Raw genomic sequence first — 21,615 nt, 5'->3', positions numbered from 1 at the left:
GAATGACCTAGATCCGTACCATCTGTGTGGCTCCGCGGGAAGGCAGAGAGGTACATTCACAAAGCTCTGTCGCCCATGTGTACTCTGCAAAGTTGTAACAACCCTGTTCTGGTCCGAGCCCCGAGCTTGGAGAGGGAGATGATCCAGGAACCCGGCGGTGTGACTTCTCCGCTCTTACCAAGGTCAGAAAGGTTTGAGGGAGCCCCCGGCCTCACGGTTCCACAAGGTCCCCGCTCGATGCCATGCACTTTCTGCTTTCCACAGCCAAATACTCTGCTACTTCACGTCTAAATCGCTGCGCGGGAGCGAAGCACCCCTTACTCATTTCCATACCGTCATCACAGCCAGAGGGTCTAGAAACCAGGGCGTGGTAAGAAGGTCATTAATCAGGCAAGAGATCTGGAAATCATACTCACGGTCCTCAAAGAAGTCAAGCCTTATCCTCGGAAATGAGTCTATAGGCTGAGGAATGCCGTGGACGGGAGGGTCATTGCCCGCGGTGTGGGCTGTGGGAGCAACAGAGCTGGCCATTCCTGCCAGTCTGGCTTTTTTAAATGGCAGCTCCACAGGGAAGCCCTGGGGCAGGTCCCTCGGTCCTGGTAAGTGGGGGGAAGGGGTGGGCTGGAATGGGAGCAGGTGGGTGGTGGGAAGCGAAGCCGGCTGAAGTAGGCATCTTGCTGCTTCTCTGGAACTGGCCCTTAATCCCTTAGCCTGTGTTCGGGGCGTAGAAACGTGATTGAGAAAAATCTCTCTTGAAAGCCAAGCTTGAATTTTCCGGGCTACTTCTTCTCTGCAGTGTGGGCAGATCCCACACAGAAGGCAGAGCCTTTGCCATTGGCCGGATCTCCACCCCGGGGCAGAGGACCGAGACAGTGGACTTCTATAGAACGGGCCCCCAGTTTCTGGCAAGAGAAGGAGCTTTGTTCTTGGACTCCCCTGTCCCCACGGGGCAGGCAGCGTCTCTGGAGGAGCTGGCGCCCAGCGATCCACGTGGCGCTGCACAGAGCGGAGGGGCGTCTGCCGCGCGGCAGGGCAGCTCCTGTTGCCTGTCCTCGTCTGGACAGACCGCGTCTGCCGGGGCTGGTCTCGGGGCACAGCAGGGCTGCAGGGGCCCCGGTCCTGGGTGCTGGGGCCTGCTCTGTGCAGATCATTTCTCAGGGCTTGAGGCTGGGTGAGGATGTCCTAAATCTCAGAAAGCACGAGTTCTCCACTGTTTCCCAAGGGCCAGTGTCTGTTTATTTAAAGTCGAGAACTGCGGCAAAGGCTGAGCCCACCGTGACCACACGCAGCCCCTCAGAAGAGCCGCCGCTTGTGTCCTGGAGTGCTCTCTCTGCTTCTCACGTGGGGCTTCATTTTGGAATGGTGGCGCTCTCGGAAGAGACTACCTCTTGGGGCATATTTCTAAGACGTGGAATGGCCTTTAAAAAAATAAATCTATGGCTCCCTTAAAATCTCATGGAGACCCAATCTTTGTAAACCGATAAGTCTTGGATCCCTTCCCACCTTCCTCCACCCAACCACTCCTGCTCCGGGCCACGAGGCGAACGCCTTTTCCCTTTTCTCAGAGGTTACAGTTTGAACTCTAACTGCCAGGTAACAATACACAAAGCAAATATTAAAGTGAGTTAAAATGCTAATACTCCTCCCTTGTTTTGAACAGGAACAGAAATTCTTGGCAAGTCAGTTCGTATCATATTCTCCACGTTAGGAGTCTGCACATTCTTTGCAGTTGGCTACATGCTGCTGCCGCTGTTTGCTTACTTCATCCGAGACTGGCGGCTGCTGCTGCTGGCGCTGACGGTGCCGGGGTTGCTGTGCGTCCCGCTGTGGTGGTGAGTGTGACTTGCTGCTGGGCGGGCCTCCCCGCACACCTGGAGCACACCTGCGGCCTGGTGCTGCCTCGCCGGGGCCTGCTTGACCTCCACTGAACTCCCTGGGGCCGGCATCGAAGCCCAGACAGCTTTTGCCTCATTGTGGGGGGACTTGTGTGGGGGTCCGAGCCTTCATTGTCCCACAAAGTACTGTTCTCGAGAATTCCAGTCCCTCCCTAGACTCTCCCGCTCCTGTCTGTTGCTGGTGGTTGTTGTTCGTGGAGACAGTGTTGTTGGGTTTTGTTGGTTTTAGCTCTTTCCCCTCTCTTGAAAATCTCTTTCTCTATTCAACTGACGTCATTCTTCAAGCTTCCCTATCGTGTCATCATCAGCATCTAAACGGGGCCGATTTATCCGCCAACCTTGCAGGGGGAGAGAACTACTTTCCTTTCATGAGTTGTTAGAGAAGTGTGTTCTTCTCTCCTCCCACAACCCCCGACTCAATTCTGACACAACAGTTATGGGAATAACTAAGTTTGGAGATTCTGGCCTCCATCTTACCCGATAGGATTATCTGGGAGACTCCAGGTGAAAGAACAGAGTGAGAATAGTGGAATAAAGTCTCAGCATACCTTCCTTTTGGGGATTTCCCATTTCTTTGCATTTTCATATGTAAACAAGAGGAGAAGGGATTTCTTTCCATTGGCAGGTCTGGTTTTTCTCTCTCTGTCTCTCTCTTGTTAATTCTTTTTGGTTTGGTTTCATTATATCAAAATCCAGCCTTCCAGCACGGACTGGTTTTACCGAACTGTGTGATTTCTACCTGCTTACACATAATAAAAGTTTCTTTGATCATTTTCTGGAAGTCACAGTTTAGACCAGACCCCACAGTTGCCCTGCCCTTTGGACACGTCCTGCCTGGGAAGTTCTTTATCTCGCTATGGCTGTTAGGCAGCCATGGAGGTCAACAGGTAGCCCACACTGGCCTTGTCTGAGGCTGGACCGCTCTAAGCCACCCCTTCTTACGCTCCCAGAGCGCTGAGGTCGACCGGTGCAAATTCTTGGCATGAAGTGTGCAGTGAGAGTGGGGAGTGTGCACTTTTTTCTCTTATTTCCCGGGAAATTTGAGAGATAGTTTGTTAAAGGTTAGATTTGGGAGTTTCCTCTGGAACCCAGTCTGAGGATCAGGAAAACCAGTTTGAGGTTCTGTAAATAAGGACAGGCTCTGCCTCCCGGGAGAGCAGCCTGTATGTGTGAGAGCAGGGACGTTTTCTGGAATGAGAGGGATCATCATCATCATCATCCGTCCCTCTCCCCACAACCCCTTGCTAACCGAATTCATTAGAAAAGATGTTGGTGACCAGAGGTCCTCTCAAAACATAAGACGAGATTACATAAAGGTTATTTTCCGCCTCTTTAGATAATCCCTGGCCCTAGTTGTCATTTGGCCTAGGAGACCAATACTTTCAAATATGTTATAATCAACCTTCTCACTCTACGATTTTATCAGAGAGAAAGAGAGAGAATGACAGAAGGGTCCCGATGACCCTGCAGAGAACAGCAGGGATCGGCTCTTTGCCTCAGGACCGCAGACCGCGACGAGGAGTGAACAGCTCTGACCAGCCGGCCCCAGGGTTCCCACCACCCCGCAGGGAGCTGCCTCCCTCGTCCCAAGGAGAGTCCTTTCTTCCATTGCTCGTGGGCTGATCCCTGCGGGCTCCGGGCCGTGGGGACTGTGCCCGGGACCGGACTTGCCCCAGACAGAGGCAGCCCGGGGCCAGCACTGACAAGCCGAGTGCTTGTCCTGAGAGTTTAGCAGAGGCCTTATCACTTTCCTGCAAAAACAAAGTACTTTCTTCCGAACATCTCGCCCTTTGGGCTAGGACTGGTGAAGCAACGCTCATCGGTCTAGCGGGCCGGGGCTGGGGGTGCTCAGAGCTGCCACACGCCTGCTGCCGCTTGCCCAGGACGCGACACGGACTCTCCAGCAACACCCGCCCCTGCGGAATCCGAGTTAAACCCATAGAGAGACCATAGTCCACTGACTTGTGAAGTGATCAGCTAGATTTGAGGTTTTGTGCACAAAAAATCAAGGCAATTTAAAAGTAGAGATCCCAGTGGCCCTGAGCACAGTGGGCTGGAGACGGGAGGGAAGGTACACAGAGCCACTGCAGGCGGTCTGGGGACTCTTTATGACCCAAGTTTCCAAAAGCCCTGGCAGTGAGTGGCCACAGGTGTGAAGGGACTATGTGTGCGGGAGCTGGGGCGAGGGCCGGGGAAGGAGGCCGTGGACGCGACCTGGGAAAGCTTTGCGGTTTCTGGCCGACGGTGCTCTGAGCACCGTAGGAAGGTGGATGTTTCTAAGCGTAGCCTGGCTGGGGGGACGCTGCTCAGAAGTGGAGGCGCTCGTGAAGTCTATCGCAGCTGTGCGGTAAGATCTCCAGTTCTGCACCAGCGCCGTAGCCCCCGGCCACACGTGGCTATTTAAAGTAAAAGTAATTTAAAGTAAATAAAATAAGTTTTAATTTCTTCAGTCACACCAGCTCAGTAGCCACATGTGGTTATTGCCTACTGTCCCAGACAGCACAGATATAGACCATTTCAGAAGTTTCTACCGCACAGCATGGCTCTGATTGCTGCAGGTCAGCGACCTGACATTATCGCAGTTCCTACAGGGACCAACTGAAGGCATATTCTGAAGAATGCGGACTGGGCTCATTCTTCAACTCAGGTGCTAGTGAGCCGGGGAAGGGAGCGGGCGGTTGGCCGTTCGTTCTGCCCTGAGTTAATTCCTTGTGCAGCTTCGGCGCCTATTATGGGAGGACTCTGTATCTGCTACTTGCAATTCACTTTCTAGCATAACTAAGCACAGAGGCTCCTCCACTCATGATGGGCTTATGTCCCGGTAAACCCACTGTAAGTTGAAATTATCACGCTGATATTCCAAACCTGCCTTAAACACGCTCAGAACACCACTATTGGCCTATATATAACACAAAACCTATTTTATAATAAAGTGTCGAATATCTCACGTAATTTATTGAATACTATACTGAAAGCAAAAAACAGAATAGGTACTTGAAGTGCGGTTTCTGCTGAATGTGTATCCCTGTCACACCCTGGTAAAGCGGGAAAATCGTAGGCCGAACCATCGTAAGTCGGGGATTGTACAGACTGACAGAGAGGTAAGGAGAACAAGAGCTGGCAGGAGAACGGCTGAGAGATTTTGAGAAATAAAAATTAGGAAAGAACATAAGTCCTATTAGTTGAACTGTGTTTCAGCATCAGTTATCAATGTGAATAGACCACGAAATTTTAAAAACTAAGTTTTTAGACATAAACCACAACATTGGGGCTCATCTCCCAAAAACCGGTTAGGTGCCCACTGACCTAGGACTCTATTGAAGACCATGGAGAAAGCCCACGGGCGGGTGTCAGTGCCCTCCCCTCCCCTCGGACTGCAGGAAAAGCTCGAGAACGCAGGTGCGCTGCCCATCCTCTACCCACTAAACCGTGACCGTCACCAGCTGGCCGACAGGAATTCTCCTGGGGACGTACACACTGAAAAGGCCGTCCCTTCTCTCGGGGCCCTTACGGTCTAGTGGCTGCGCTGCTTTTATGGGACACCCTGGCTGTACCGAGTTCTGGGTGGCCTTCCCAGCTGCCCTGGCTTAGACAGAGCCACAGCTAATGTTACCTTCATGGTCTCGTCCTGGCCTCAAGCACAACAGATAATCGGTCTTATAATTTGATCAGAAGTTTGAAACCTGAAGGTGCTTTTAGGTCTTCCTGTGCTCCAAGAGAAATCCCATGGGGACTCCCCACCAAGTGTCTTTAAAAGACAAACTTGCATTAATTATCTGGGGCAACTTTTAGTTAGTAGTATACAACCCCACTGTTAGGAAAAATTATGAACTATTAAAAATGAATTCTAGGTTCATTCCTGAATCTCCCCGGTGGCTGATATCCCAGAGGAGATTTCAAGAGGCTGAAGACATCATCCAGAAAGCTGCAAAAATGAACAACATAGAGACACCGGCAGTGATATTTGATCCTGTGGAGGTAAGCATTTGCAGGTGTTCCTTCTTTAGATCAGCGACGCATTCTTGATTTTTGTGGAATTTAATTTAATTCAACGTTTGCTAAGTGCCCACTGTGTACCAGGCACTGTGCTAGGCCTTAGGAATACATTCATGATTAACTTCTAAGATAAAATCCACCCTAAAGGGCTGTTTAAAAATTAAGTGCAACAATATATGTAAACTGCTTAGAAGTATAATCGCGAGTATTCATTAAAAATTCATTCATTCAAACCCAGTCCGCCCTGGGTTCTCCACTGTCCCTGAGTCTTACCAGAGCCTGCTGAGCAAGCTGTGCGTGTCTTCAGCCCTGGAAACTTCAGGCCTAAGAGCACAGGCGTGAGGATTCGCCCCTGAAGGCAGGTGGCCACACAGAAAAGCTGATGCTCTGCGGAAGCAGCTGCACATCCTGACAGGTAGTGAGGACGTGCAGGGTGCCATGTCCAGCTCCCCTCTGCTGAAGGAGCATGGGATTAGATGAAGTAAACAATGACAGGGAGGAAATGCTTAGCACCCACGGAAGGGAGCCCCTGTGCGAGCAGCACGGAGAGAGCGAGCAGGGTGGCCCAAGGGCTGAAGAGCCAGGTCCCAGCCAGGGAGGACAGTAGGATTCACTTAGAGGAATAGAGAGGACGGGGCAGGGCATTCCTGGCTAGGAGAAGGGTGGAGGACTGCTTGGGACACCCGAAGAGGGCTGTGGTGGCTTCAGCAGCAGTGCGCATGCCCTGACCTAAAGCCTGCGCTGCTGGCTACCTCCGAAAGCGGAGCTCTGCGGTGGACGGGCGGTGGGCACGCCAGGGCTCCGCCCTAAGGGCTTCCTCCACCCCTGGCCTTCAGGACCTTCTCCAGAAGCAGATGCCTTGGCTGTGGCTGGAGGCTTAATTGCAGTGGCTGTGAGCTCAAGCTCTCAGAGAGCTGCCAGGACAAAACATCACTTAACCCTTTGCCCTTCAAATCAAGAAGTCTATTCCCAGCCTTTTTTTTTTTTTTCTTTTTGAGACAGAGTCTCGCTCTGTTTACCTGGGCTAGAATGCCATGGCATCAGCCTAGCTCACAGCAACCTCAAACTCCTGGGCTCAAGCGATCCCCCTGCCTCAGCCTCCCGAGTAGCTGGGAGTATAGGCGTGGACCACCATGCCCGCCTAATTTTTTCTATTTTTAGTAGAGACAGGGTCTTACTCTTGCTCAGGCTGGTCTTGAACCCCTGACCTCAAGCGATCCTCCCGCTTCGGCCTCCCAGAGTGCTGGGATTACAGGTGTGAGCCACTGTGCCCAGCCCCTTCCCAGTCTTAATCAATTTAACTGGATGAAAAAATAACATAGGAAGTATCTGACACTTCTGCCTTTCAGAGCTGTGCTGGGTGTTTGTTGGTATTTATCGGATATGTGGCCTGATTCCTACCTTTGTGAAACTGACAGTCTAGTTGTAGGGACCTGCCTACAGGGATGAGGGCAATCATAAAATAGATAAGAGACACATAGTTAGGGACACGCAAGAATAAAGTCCACACGCTTCTGACAGCGCAGCGCCTGTTCCTTCCCGCCGTGATGTACGTTTAGCCTGAGCTGGACATGCCCACCGAGGGACGGAGTTTGCTCTCGGAGGCCGGGTCCTCTCTGGGAGGCCTGCAGACCCCGTGCCAGCAAACGCAGCTGCGCAGCTAACGCAGAGCCGACCAGATGCCGGCGCTGGGTCCTGGGCATTTAACGCTCCTGCTGCCACGGCGAGCAGGTATGGCTCTTAGACCCATTTTTTCAGGAGAGAAAACTGAGGCTCAGAGAAGTAGCTTGCCCGGGATCACACAGCTATTAAACTGGGATCTGCAACCTAAATCTTCCTGGTGCCAAAGTGCACGCTCTTAACACCTGTGCTTTTTCACTTCGTGTTAGCGGCAGTGGAATTCACGTGAACAGGACAAAACGCAGAGCAGCAGCATCTCGGAAAGCAGTCTCGGGCTTCCCTGGCTTCGGAAGAAGCACTGCGCGTGACACGTGACCCAAACACATTTTGGTGGCTCCACCCGGGCCAGGGACAATCCCTGGATACAAGAACATTCTTGTCCTGAGGTTTCCAAACCCAGCTGCCCATCGCCGTCATCCAAGTGCTTTAAGAACAGAGATTCCCCACCTCTTGTTGCGTGTTTAGGTTGACAGGCTCTTGTTACAGATTCATCAAACTCCATTTTTAACATAATGATGCCTTATCTGTTACCCAAATAACTACTATCAATAAGCCATTACCCCTTCATTCACTCCTCTCTCCCCTTAAACCGACGCCTCCCTGTTCCTGCAACCGTCTTCATCACGTATTTAGACCTCTCTTTTCTGTCCAATCAGTGATTTTAAACTAAATGTAGGAGAGAAACGCTGCAGGAGCTCCAGGCAACTAGCAAAGCAATTATTGCCTTATCTTTACCTTAAAGCCTAAAAAAATTCCTTCCCCCAGGCCTAGGTGATTGCCCTGCTCTGCGGGTGTGGCAATTCTGATAGAAGAGGCTAAAGAGTGGTGAACAGTAGCCGCCCTGTATGTGTGCATGTATTTTTTACTTTGTGGTGGTGGTGGTGGTTCTCTTTCTTTTTCTCATTTTCAATTAGAATAAAAATCTCAATTTCAAAAAAAAAAAAAAGAATACAGACTCCCAGGCCTCTGGGCCCCCTGAAAGTCGTGGAGAGCAGGCCGGGGTGGAAGCTGGCAATCTGCGCTTTAACAAGGGCCCTGTGGGAGCACAGTGCACGCGGTGGCTTTGCTTTGTTGTGTAACAGGGTTATACTGCTGGGGCATGTTCCGGAGCTCTGCACTCCAAACGGTGCGGGAGAGGAAAGGCAACACGGCCACAGAGGCAGGCCTGGCACCTGACTCCTTCCTAACAGAAACTCCTCCCTCAGCCTCATACTGCGCACGCACCATAGGGCCGCCAAGTCCTTGTACTTTATCCCCAAGAATTCCCCACCTCGGGTCCTAATAACTTTTATCTGAGTTTCAATTCTAATCAGCTTGGTTATCTGGATTCATAACTCATGGCAAGTTAGCATCAGCAGATTAGAAGTAAAAGAGTAAAGCCTTTTGACAGTGGTAAGAAATTGCTTCTAAAACTGATGGCCAGCATCTTTTCCTCCATGATGCAGTGGTGATAATAATAATAGTTAAGGCCAGGTCTGGTGGCTCACGCCTGTAATCCCAGCACTTTGGGAGGCCCAGGTGGGTCGATCATTTGAGCTCAGGAGTTCGAGACTAGCCTGAGCAAGAGCAAGACCCCGTTTCTACTAAAAATACAAAGAAATTAGCTGGACAACTAAAAATACATAGAAAAAATTAGGCAGGCATGGTGGCGCGTGCCTATAGTCCCAGCTACTCGGGAGGCTGAGGCAGGAGGGTCGCTTGAGCCCAGGAGTTTGAGGTTGCTGTGAGCTGGGCTGATGCCACGGCACTCTAGCCCAGGCAACAGAGGGAGACTCTGTCTCAAAAAAAAAATAAAATGGGCTGCAAACATTTCACAGTGTTGGAGTAAGTGTCACACGTGTGGATGCCCTACAGCCCCCAATTTCCAGACTTCTAAGCATATTCGAGGGGAAACGCAAATTGCACGCGCGAGTTTTTCCCACGCATGGCGACCAAGATACTTCCTTACCACCTCTCGATCTCATGGCTGTTGGTATTATTTTAGTTACAGGAGCTAAACCCCCTGAAGCAGCACAGAGTTTTCATCCTGGACCTGTTCAGGACTGCGAACGTGGCCGCGATAACCGTCATGTCTCTGCTGCTGTGGTGAGTCCCAGGGATCCGGAGTGCAGACGCAGAGCACATCACTGCCCTGCTTTCTAAAGAGAGCTTGAATCAGAGAGGTGAAGTCACTTGCCCAGGCCACACAGCAGGACCCTAGCCGACGTTCTCGGATTCAGGGGAACGTCATGGCAAGGCCTGGGTTTTCCTGAGGCAAAATAAAAACCGTAGAATTCTAAGTTATTTAGCAATGCCTTGATTCGGTTCATGGGGCTGGATCCCGAAAAACGGTCGCAGGGACCAACATTTCAGTCTGCAGGACCGGGGCCCACAGGGAAAGGGCCCCCACACCAAGGTCGTGGGACTGAGATTACCGATGTCCCTGGGAAAGGGTTCCCGTCCCCGCCTCCTGACGTCATGGGATTAAGACTAAGGAGGTCCTGGTGCCTGAGGCAGAGACGCCACCGGCTCCTGCTTCCTGAAGCTGACGGGCCTTGAACAGTGCGGTCAGAAGAACCCGGATCCCCACGGCCTGGATCGGAGCCTTGACAAGCCTTTCACACTCGCTAATAGCAAACTAACAAGTGCTTGTAAGGCGCAGAAATAACGAATTGGCTTTGTAGACTAGAATGAATAATGTATCTGCCGAGAAATGAGGGCAGAAAAAAGGACGCGCCTGCCCCGTGGTGGCCGCACACAAGGACGGTCCTCAGAACTCGCACGTGCAGGCCGCAGCTCGCCTGCTTTAGGGCCGCTTTGTTCTGCAGCCAGAGCGGATCGATGACAGAGCTCGCGCCTCCGCATCAGCAAGCGTGTCCAGGCACTCGGCCTTCTTTGTCCGTCGCGTCGCGTGTCCTGCTGATGCAGACGCATCTCACGCGGCGGCAACGCGGGGCTAACAGCCAACGCGGCACCAGCTCCGCCGAAGCTGCTCTCACCGTTAAATGTGAAATTTTCTGTTTTGTTTTGGATCAGTCCCTGCGCTACCCAACTTGGGTCTAGTATGTATAAAAAGATCCAACAGGGTTCCTGAAAACATTTTTCCGACGTCCTCTGCTCTTCAGGCGTGTTAATGATGAGCACATTTCTGCTGGGGGCGTCTCCACAGCGCAGTTATTTTTCCACAGAGAAGCTTCTACACGGAATTAACTATAATGACGGGATACGCAGTCCGCACTCCGTGACACTTTGCAGCATTACGAGACTTTCACCCTTTTCCCTAGAGTGAGTTTTACTCAACCAAACTGACTGTAAATGGATCCCTTGTATCTGCTTCTTTGTTTAAAGAGTGAAATCTGGATTTTACGTTCACTGATGTGCCTAACACGTGTTCTTCAAATAATAGCTCTAAGAGAATGAAGATGTACAAACTATTCAGGAAATAATACAATTTGAATTCGACTAGTTGAGAATAGATGTTGGTTACTGGTGCGTCTACACTAGTGCTGTCCAGCAGAATTGTCTGCAATGACAGGAACGGTTTATATCCGTGTGGTCCGATGCGGTAGCGCTCACCACGTGTGCTGTGGAGTATCTGAAGTGTGGCTAGTGCGACTGAGGAACTGAATTTGTAATTTTATTCAGTTTGAATTTATTATTATTAAGTAATTTAAGTAGCCAATGAACCTAGTGACTTCTTAAAGGACAGCGACATCTAGACAATTTCTTGACCCTCATGAAATTTTAGAGTGATTCAGGCCATTCTTTTGCCATTTTTATCTTTTTTCTTTTATCTTTCAGGATGCTAACCTCAGTGGGTTACTTTGCTCTTTCTCTCGATGCCCCTAATTTGCACGGAGATGCCTACCTGAACTGTTTCCTCTCCGCCTTGATTGAAGTCCCAGCTTACGTCACGGCCTGGCTGCTGCTTCGAACCCTACCCCGGCGTTATATCATAGCCGGGGTGCTGTTCTGGGGAGGGGCTGTGCTTCTCTTAATTCAACTGGTACCTGCAGGTAAGAAGTTAACCAAGATTAACAATTGACCCGAAAAGACCCACACATTAACTCAGCCATCTGTGAGTCACTGCTCCCTGTTTAGGCAGCCTTTATATCATAAACCGTTCATAAGTCAATTAGACACGTGATTGCCAGTTTCCTGTGTTCAAAACAACTACCCTCAAACAGAAGAGTCAGCCTTGGAGAATCAGAAATCACCGACTGCACAGAAAGAGCAACTCCCAGTCATCTTCATCAGGAGACTCACCTGAACCCTCAAACCTCTTTCTCTGAGACACATTCATGATTCGCACTTTCTTGCTGCTTTCAAACCTTTTATCTGAGGTTTATGCGCAAGTATTAGACTTGGTGGTACAGTACACATTCAGTGACTTCATGGTCTGAATCTTTAAGTGGTTAAGTAGCACACAAAGTGATATATGCTTCCCTTTTCCTCTTGTGTCTTTCTCATAATATTAAAATGTTGATAGGTTATTGATACATAGTAATATATATAGAAATAGATATTAATAAGAAATAGGATAGAAAGGATTGGACCTTTGAAGATTAAACTTAACTATATTAACATGCTAATAACTTATCAAGAAACGGTTATAACAAAAGACAAGTGGACAAAGGTCACTGAATGCATTAATGATCTATCAGAATAACACTAGAGCAAAGTACAAAGCTACCCCTCACTCTCTATCTTTGTCCATATCCAATTACTAGGAATTTGAAGAGAGAGTGTTATTTTGCCAGGATCTTTATGTTAACAGAAACATTCCCATTGATGCAAAAGGACAATAAAAGCAACCGAGTTTATCCCTTCTAAAAGCACCCCTGTTTACACCGGTTCTTTTTTCCAGATTACTACTTCTTGTCCATTGGTCTGGCCATGTTGGGAAAATTTGGGGTCACTGCTGCTTTCTCCATGCTGTATGTCTTCACAGCAGAGCTCTACCCGACGCCGGTCAGGAACATGGCCGTGGGGGTCACGTCCATGGCCTCCAGGGTGGGCAGCATCATCGCTCCCTACTTTGTCTACCTCGGTGAGATGCTTCTGGTTAGCTTGTTCCTTTATTTTCTATTGTTTATAGAGCTCTTGCGCAGGCTGCTCTCAAACTCCTGGCCTCAAGCGATCCTCCCTCCTTGGCCTCCCAAAGTGCTAGGATTGCAGGCATGAGCCACTGTGCCTGGCCATCCTTTTACCTATTCTTTAATGGTTTATTCATCTTTTTCTTTTTGATTTGTGCAAGCTCTTTATAGTGGAAGGAATTAGCCCTTTATATAAATGTTGTAAATATTTTCTCTAGTTTATCATTTGCATTGTGACGTTATGATATTTTTGCAATGCAGACAATTTTAGTCTTGTATGCTCCAATGTATCAATCTGAGCTAACACTACACAGGGATTCAGTAGCATGCTCCATGGGATGGGGACCTCGTGCTCCAGGCTTAGTCCGCATTAAGGATCCTACTGGCGAGAAATGCAGACACATCTCCTTATTCTTCCTAGTCATCACTGATTACCTCCTGGTTCAAACACACACACACACACACACACACACACGCCCCTAAAGACATATATGAATTCTCAGGAAAGGTATACGTGAAGCCTTACAGACACATCTCCTTATTCTTCCTAGTCATCACTGATTACCTCTTGGTTCAAACACACACACACACACACACACACACACGCCCCTAAAGACATATATGAATTCTCAGGAAAGGTATACGTGAAGCCTTACAGAGAAAGAGAAACATTTTTCATGCACATACTGTGCACCATGCCCTGAACCACACCTGAGACAGCACATTATACAGACCAGCATTATCTCCCCTTTGTTCCTACCTACGCTTCCAAACCATTCTCAGATGGTCCAGTCATGGGCCACTGGCACAAAAAGGGACACAGTCTAAGATCTTTCTACTCAATAGTATCTATTCCTGTTAGTGACACAGAGGCCCCAGAGAAGCTTCAAGATCAATGTTTTTCTTATGTTTCAGGTGAAAGAAAATACATAGGTGTGTTGTTCCTCCATAATCTCTATATGTACGCAGAAGGGAAGCAAGATGAGGACCTATTACTCTCCTATCTAACATTTCATAAAGAAGAGATGGAATGGTTCTTCCCTTTACATGTTAAACCAAGACATGTAATTGCTACAAAAAAGAAATCAAATCCAGGCACACAGTGCTTTCACAGAATATGCCTGGTATTTATCACTGATTGATTTAAATTGGATTGAACATATTAGGTTTTTTGTTTGTTTGTTTAAGATTCTCAGCCGGTCGTGGTGGCTCACACCTACAATCCAAGCACTTTGGGAGGCCGAGGCAGGAGGATTGCTTGAGGCCAACAGTTTGAGAGCAGCCTGAACAATATAGTGAGACCCTGTCTCTAAAAAAAATAAAAAAATTAGCCAGGCATGGTGGTGCACCTGTAGTCCCAGCTATTTAGGAGAGGCTAAGGCAGGAGGATCGCTTGAGCCCAGGGGTTTGAGGGTTACAATGAGCTATGATGACGCCACTGCACTCTACCCAGGGTAACAGAGTTGAGACCGTGCCTAGAAAGAAAGAAGGAAAGAAAGAAAGAAAGAAATGAATGAATGAATGATTCTCATGGCTCTGTGGACCTAGCTTTCCACTGCAGACGACTGGTTTGGGCAAGAGCAGAGGTCACACCAGACTTACAAGGGCCAAAACCTGCCTCTGATATATCCTGGTCAACCTCCTCCCATTCCCCATCCCCCATGGCCTCCACCTTGAGGGAGAACCTTGGAGGCAGAGACCCCTGTCACAGGAACATCAGTCACACGTGACTGAGTGGCAGCTCAGAGGATACCAGCTGACAGGAAAGAATGAAAAACTTCACGATGACGCGAGGGGGACTATGGATATGCCCAGTCAACGTCATCTGCCGAAAAGAAACTGTGATGTGACATACTCTGGTTTCTCTTCAGAACAAATAAATCGTTCACCTTTTACTGAAGATTTCCATGGAGAGGAACAGTTACGAGTTGATAGCCAAGTTTTTTGAGGTCTTGCTCAGGCAAGGCTAAGTAAAAAAGACAAAAGAAAAAAAGAAACTGTGATATTTTGCTTGCATTTTCCTTCTGGAAATGTTCAGATTTAAAACTACTCTCACACACTGTTTGCCACCTTCGCAAAATGAGTCTCAAGAGCATCCGCATCTAACTGATGTTCTCACGTCCGGTCCCTCACAGGTGCTTACAACAGGCTGCTGCCCTACATCGTCATGGGCAGTCTCACCGTCCTGAACGGAATCATCACCCTGTTCTTCCCCGAAAGCTTGGGGATGGCTCTCCCAGAGACCCTGGAGCAGATGCAGAAAGTGAAGGGGTAAGTGGGACGTAACAAAACGATGCCCAAATTCCTCAGGAAGAAAAAACAAGCAAGAATAGCCGGGGAAGCTCTGAAAAAGAAGAGTAGTAAGTAGAGACTAGCTTTATCAGGTAATAAAGCATACTGTTAAGAAATAGTAATTAAATAGTGCGGTGACGGTGTAGGAGTAGAAACCAATGGCACAGAATAGAGTTCAGGATAAAACCCAAGAAAATATAAAAATTCAGTACATAATAAAAATTAGCAAAGTTAGTGGGGAAAATTACATTAGTCAGTAAGAGGGTATTATAATATTCAGCTAGACATTTTGAATAAGTAAAAAAGTTGAATTTTATAAAATGCATTAAGATAAATTTCAGAAAGATTAAAAATTTAAGCCTAAAATGTAAAATGATAAATATAACAGAAGAAAACATAAACATTTTTATAACCTTAGAGAAGATCCTTCTGAGCATAATATGAAAATCAAAGAACCATAAAGGAAAAGATTGATATATCTGATTATATGATTTTTAAGATTATTGGTAAAGCAAAAAGAAACCATAAAGTCAAAAGTCAACAAGTCAGGGGGAAATATCTGCAACACGAAACATAGACATAAGGCCAGCACGCCCAATATACAAAAGCTCTTAGCAATCAGTGGAAAAAAACAAAATAACTCAGTAGGAAAACTGAGAAAGACCATGAATACACAGTTTACAGAAGGGGAAATTTAAGTGTCCGACATACACATGAAAAAAATTACTTGTCCACATCAATAAAGAAATGCAAAACATTCTCATATGCAAGTATTGGGAAAAAGGAAAAAATAAATAAAAAAAAAACAAAAAGAAATGCAAAACTAAACAATTTAATATCCTTTTTTTGGCTCATGAGGTTGTACAAGCATTTTTCTTTCTGATACCTATCGGGGGTCCTACAGTTCTGTTCAGTTCTGACATTAACTGCCTGAAGTTAGCATCGGACCCCACAGGATTGAGGGCTCTTAACCCCACAGTACTGCCTGACTCGCTTCAGATGCAACTCTGAAAGCGTCGGGTCCCCAGGTCACCCAGGTCACCCACGTTTCCGTCTGACTGGCCGTGAAGTCTGGGGTTCCGACAGCTCCCCGCCTCAGGTTCAATAATTTGCCAGAATGACTCACAGAGGCAGGAGGACACTTCACTTGCTGTTAGCGATTTATCTTCAAGGATACAAGTGCACGGCCGGATGAAGAGGTACACAGGGCAAGGTCTGGAAAGGTCCTGAGTACAGGAGCTTCCGTCCCCGTGAAGTGGGGTGCACACCCTCCTGGCGCATGGATGAGTTCACCAACTCAGAAGCTCCCCGAACCCCCATCATTTAGCGGTTTTTGCGGAGGTTCCATCATGTCTGCATGAGGGATTATTAAGCCCATCTCCAGCCCCTCACCTCTCCCCAGAGCTCAGAAGGCGGGTGGCGCTGACAGTTCCAAGCTTCTAATCAAGGACCAGCCCCCAGTCGGACGCTGTCTAAAGGTCGTGCTGAGAGTTGCCTCGTTGGAACAAAAAAGGCTCTTACCACCTCTGTCACTCAGGAAATTACATGGGATTTAGGAGCTCTGCATTAGGAACCAGAGACAAAGACCAATATCTTTCTATGACACCACAGAATGGTAAACATTTCAAAGATCAGTGGGATCTTTGTGGGTAGGAGAGGTTTAGATGCTAGAGTAAAACTGCCTGGCTTCAAATCCCAAATCCACTGCAAAAATTTGGGCAAATCACTTAATTTTCACTAAACCTCAGTATTCTCATCTGTTATATGGGAATATTTCATACGGCTATTTTGAGGTTATAAAAGGTAACGTGTTTTCATTGCCCGGCCACGATACAGGTAAGTCTATATGTGAATAGATGCTTATGCCTGACAGAGCATGCACAGCAGAGGGGGCCAATTTTTAATACGCTGTTTTCTCCTAATGATATAACTACTTCGATACCAACTCTAACTGCCAAGAAGCAAACTGGAAGAGTTTGAATTGTGGGTTTTATACTTAATTAAGAAAATGGCCCTAGGTGTTTAAAATCATAAAGTACTAGATCTACGCTCATGTGGTTCTTATTAGAGTTCAAATAATTACATGTTCATTGATGGGAGAAGTGTTTCTCATTGTCAGTTTGGCATTTTCAGAAGGAGAGTCTTGAATATTTAATTTTCTTTAGCATCTATTTTATTTTTAGGTTCAGATCATGGAAAAAACCAAGACAGTCAATGGAGACAGAAGAAAATCCCAAGGTTCTAATAACTGCATTCTGATAAAATTTCTACCCTTTTGGTGAACTGGAAAACAGATAAATAAGACTCTGTGAAAAACCGAAGCCTTTCCTGCCGAAATGGACCGAATATTAGCAATTAACACTAAAATGGACTTTGTTATCCAGAAATGCTTGTCGTGTCGTAAACTTTGGACTGTTCTTCCAGATAATGTCCTTGTTTTTAAAAACAAACTATTTCTAGAGAGCCTTCTTACTAATTAATTCAAGGAAATGGATTGGTAAGATATTTTTGAAAATATGTTAGTAAAAGACTAATAAAGCACATATAAAGATTAACATTCATTTCGTAACATACAAATTACTACCCAAATAAAAAGAATGTCATTGTGTGAAGTCAACTATTAGACAACAACGGTGTGTGTGTACGTACACATGAAAATGCACAGGTGGATTAGCACATTCAAATTTATAGTAGTTGTGTTTTGTTTTTTTTTGAGACAGGGTCTCTCTGTTCCCCGGGCTAGAGTGCCATGGTGTCATCGTAGCTCACAGCAACCTCAAACTCCTGGGCTCAAGCGACCCTCCTGCCTCAGCCTCCCGAGTAGCTGGGACTACAGGCATGAAGCACTGGGCCCAGCTAATTTTTCTGTTTTTTTATAACGATGGGGATGGGGGTGGGGAGGTCTCTCTCTTGCTCAGGCTGGTCTCAAACTCGTGAGCTCAAGCGACCCTCCTGCCTCGGCCTCCCAGAGCACTAGCATTACAGGCGTGAGCCACCGCGCCCGGCCTATAGCAGTTTTTGAGATGAACTCATATACTGCTACAGCCAAAGATTACATGCGTGCAGTATTCCTATCCAGAAGACCTTATACGCTCCTTTGAGAAGAATTCACGGCTGCTAGAGGAAAAAAACAGTTTTCCCCATCTACTTTCACACTCCACACAGAATACTTTTGTGACGGGTGTCGGGGGTGGGGGCCCCACACGCCAAGCAGTTCTCCAGCGGACAGCCACTGGGTATCCCTCAGTTCAATTCTGACACTACCCACCTGGAGGTAGCATCAGACCCCATGGGTTGAGGGCTCGGTCCCACCAGACCGCCCGTTTCAGATGCCAGTCACGAATCGAGGCCACACATGCTTCTGAGCCGCCAGCTACGAACCAGGGTTCCACCGTCTCCTCGCATTCAATTGATTTGTAGGGTGGCTCACAGAACTCGGAAAGGTTTATGTTTGCCGGCTAATTATAAAGGGTACAGATGAACAGCCAGGTAAAGAGGAACATGGGTCGACGTCTCGAAGGGTCCCAAGTACAAGAGCTTCCGTCCCGGCCAAGCTCAGGGGCACCACCCTCCCAGCTCGTGGAGGGACTCACTCGCTCACTCGGCGCATCGAATCTTGTCGTTCAAGAGTTCACAGACTTGATCTCCAGCCCCCCTCCCAGAGGTCGGGGTGGGCTGACAGTTTCAACCCTCTAATCCTCTAATTGCCTGATCTCTCAGCCCCATCCTAAGGGTATTTAGGGAACCCACACTAAGTAATCTCTGTCATAAACTCAGAAGTTATCAGAGGGCCTCATTATGAATAACGGAAGATAATCCTGTTGCTCAGGAAATTCCAGGGATTTAGGGAGCTCTATGACAGGGACTGGGACAAAGACCAAATATACTTATTTCTTTTCTCCTGTTCTTCGTATTTTTTTTTTTTTTGAGACAGGGTCTCACTCTGTTGACCAGGCTGGAGTGCAGTGGTGCCATCATAGCTCACTGCAGCCTTGCATTCTTAGGCTCAAGGAATCCTCCCGGCTCAGCCTCCCGAGTAGCTAGAACTACAGGCACGGCACCACCACACCTGGCTAATTTTGGTATTTTTTGTAGAGACGGGGTCTCACTATGTTGCCCAAGCTGGTCTCAAATTTCCAGGCTCAAGCAATCCTTCTGCCTCTGCCTCCCAAAATACTGGGATTAAGGCATGAGCCACAGTGCCCAGCCTCCAAATATACATATTTCATATTATATCACAATGGCAGATACTAATAGTATTAATATTTTGTAGGTGAAATGCAGCAAGAGATCAAGTAGCCTGGCGCACACGGCCTATCTGCCTTCAGGAAGAGAGTCCAGGCGGTTCCCTGTGACAGTTCCCACGGCGACATCTCGAGCCTGTCGAATGGTTCCCATTTGCTGTGCTTCCGTTAGGCACCTGACTAAGCCTCCTGTTTCCCAAAACTGGCTTAAGATATATTTTGCTGGTAAACAGAAGATCAGGAAAACTGCACAAACCGGTTAAATCAGTAGAGGTAGTTTATATGCCCCACAGCCAAGAGTGGTGAGCACCGGGAAAGAAGGCTGTTGAAGCCAACCATCTGGAGAGCCTTTCAACGCTATTCTTTTCACGAGTGCAAGCCTCCCTGAGCACGGCGTTCAGCCGTGTCCTCTCGAACCAGGTCAGCAGTCTTGGAACCTCAGTGCCGTGAATAAGCGGCGTGAAAGATAAAAGCCACTAAGGGGATAACATATTACCACAAGCTCAGAAAATAAACGTCAGCTGTGTGCCTCGCCACGTGCTTGGCGTGCTGAGATGATGACGCAGCAAAAAGTCGCTCCTGGAGGCGTGGGGGCAGCACGATGGAAAGTGGCTTCCTCTTCAGTGAAAGTGATGAGCCGCTGGCCGCTGCGTGCAGCCAGTGCTCGGCACACTCTAGAAACAGGTGTTGAGTCCGGAGCCCAGAGGGAAGCGCACGAGTTGTCGCAAAATGCTGTTTATTTTGAGCACCTGAGTGCAGCTGGGTGGAGGCCAAAGAGCGTGCACCAGTCCACCAGGAGGGAGGGGAAAGCCGTGGGTTTTATAGAGGTTTTCCCCAGGGGGAGTGAGCAACACCCGCAGAGATGGGGGGGTAGCGTTGTCCTTATGGGGGGGATGGGAACGCTGTTAGCATCGCAGCAGCTGTCTGTAGGCGAAGTTAGATTTACAACCTCCGGACTCCCCAGACTCCGGCGGCTTTTGTTTCACAGGTTTTACGGTCACTACGCAAGCATTACGTGTCGGGTTCTCACCTGGAACAAACCTAACGACAGGGAGCCGCTAGTTTTGGATGTACTGCTTGGTGACCTCCTGACAATAATTATCCTCAAATGCAAATTTTCGTTATGTTATATCTCAAAGGACCCTTTGATGAAACATCTCGATAAACTGTCATTATTTCAAGATCCTTATCTTGAACTTCTCTGATTAACTCAGAGTTTTTTCTCTGTGTTATCATATTTCTAATGTACATTTTACTGATTCTACTTTTTGATTGCTATTGTAAATCCAGAGTATCTTAAAACAGTCTATGCTTTGTCATTGGGAATGCAGGTGTACAGCCTCAGCCACCCAGCGTTTTTGTCCCCCCCATCGAGGCCTGGCTAGATCACCTCTCCGCCTACCTGCTGGGCACCAGGTTGCGTGTAGTCCCAGCTGCTGGAGAGGCTGAGGCAGGAGGATCGCTTGAGCCCAGGAGTTGGAGGTTACAGTGAGCTGTGATGCCGCCACTGCACTTCAGCCTGGACGACCAAGCAGCCAGACTCTGTCTCAAAAAAAAAAAAATGAGCTATGGTCCTCCTAAGGTTATAACGGACATGCCCTCATTTTATAGGGGCCATATATCTTGGGGTGTTTTTTAGGCCTGAAGGAAATAAGAAATATTTTACCCCCAAAAACATTTCTTTGCCATATTTTGAGGTGGCTGCAGGCAAATGGGAGTAACGCAGCAAGGCTGTCTAGGCAGGGAGGCTGGGGGCAGATTTGCATCAGGAGAGACTCTCCGATACGGGCAGTCAGGCCCGGCTTATTTGATCTGGCAGAGGTTACCGAGAGTCTGAAACCCTTACGGTCAGAATGTGATCCTGAGACTTACCTGCGTAACAAGGCCACCTTGGCAGCCAGCCTTCCTTTTCCCCTCCCCTCCCGTCCACCAAAAAACCAAAAAACACCCAAAACCTGCTAGTCATTTTCTCAGCCGCTTCATTTCTTCAGAGGACCCCTGCACCTCACTGGGGAGAGGACAGCAGTGCTTGTGTGACTCGGTTTTGGGTCCGGTTTTTCCTTTTGGCATAATGAAGTTGGGGGGGGGGTCCTGAGATTTTTATTTTTCCTTTACAAGTTAAAATTAATACTTCAATAAGATTTAAGAGCTTAAAAATAATTCTAAAGGATGTCAACCCAAAAGGAAGAAGCTGAGTTAAAATTAATATAAGTGAGAGTTTCTTTGGGCCAAGCTCGAGTATGGCAGCCCTGAATATACCTCTGATTAGCAGCAGTTTCAGGTAGATGGTCAAGGGAAGAAGAGGCAGTTCCTGAGTCATTTACCAAGAATTCATGTGACAAGGCCGGGCGCGGTGGCTCACGCCTGTAATCCTAACACTCTGGGAGGCCGAGGTGGGCGGATCGTTTGAGCTCAAAAGTTCGAGACCAGCCT

At 48.0% G+C, this 21,615-nt stretch overlaps 1 protein-coding gene across 2 annotated transcripts in view; it reads left to right on the top strand.

Moving 5' to 3' along the window:
- Positions 1–17,570, top strand: part of SLC22A4 (solute carrier family 22 (organic cation/zwitterion transporter), member 4) — a 41,412-nt gene extending 23,842 nt beyond the window's left edge. The window contains exons 4-10 of one of the 2 annotated variants that reach the window (XM_012657621.1): positions 1,661–1,832; positions 5,747–5,873; positions 9,562–9,656; positions 11,352–11,566; positions 12,418–12,600; positions 14,782–14,917; positions 17,122–17,570. In XM_012657621.1, coding sequence (XP_012513075.1) covers positions 1,661–1,832; positions 5,747–5,873; positions 9,562–9,656; positions 11,352–11,566; positions 12,418–12,600; positions 14,782–14,917; positions 17,122–17,197 — 1,004 coding nt within the window. In that variant the 3' untranslated portion in view covers positions 17,198–17,570. Of the gene's footprint in view, positions 1–1,660; positions 1,833–5,746; positions 5,874–9,555; positions 9,657–11,351; positions 11,567–12,417; positions 12,601–14,781; positions 14,918–17,121 lie in introns of both variants that reach the window. The other variant, XM_012657620.1, reaches the window with a different exon arrangement.
- Positions 17,571–21,615: the final 4,045 nt, after the last annotated feature.

The sequence above is a fragment of the Propithecus coquereli genome, unplaced genomic scaffold (genome assembly GCF_000956105.1).
Source record: "Propithecus coquereli isolate 6110/MARCELLA unplaced genomic scaffold, Pcoq_1.0 Scaffold553, whole genome shotgun sequence".
Lineage (NCBI taxonomy): Eukaryota > Metazoa > Chordata > Mammalia > Primates > Indriidae > Propithecus > Propithecus coquereli.
This window is presented reverse-complemented; position numbering and strand designations above follow the sequence as displayed.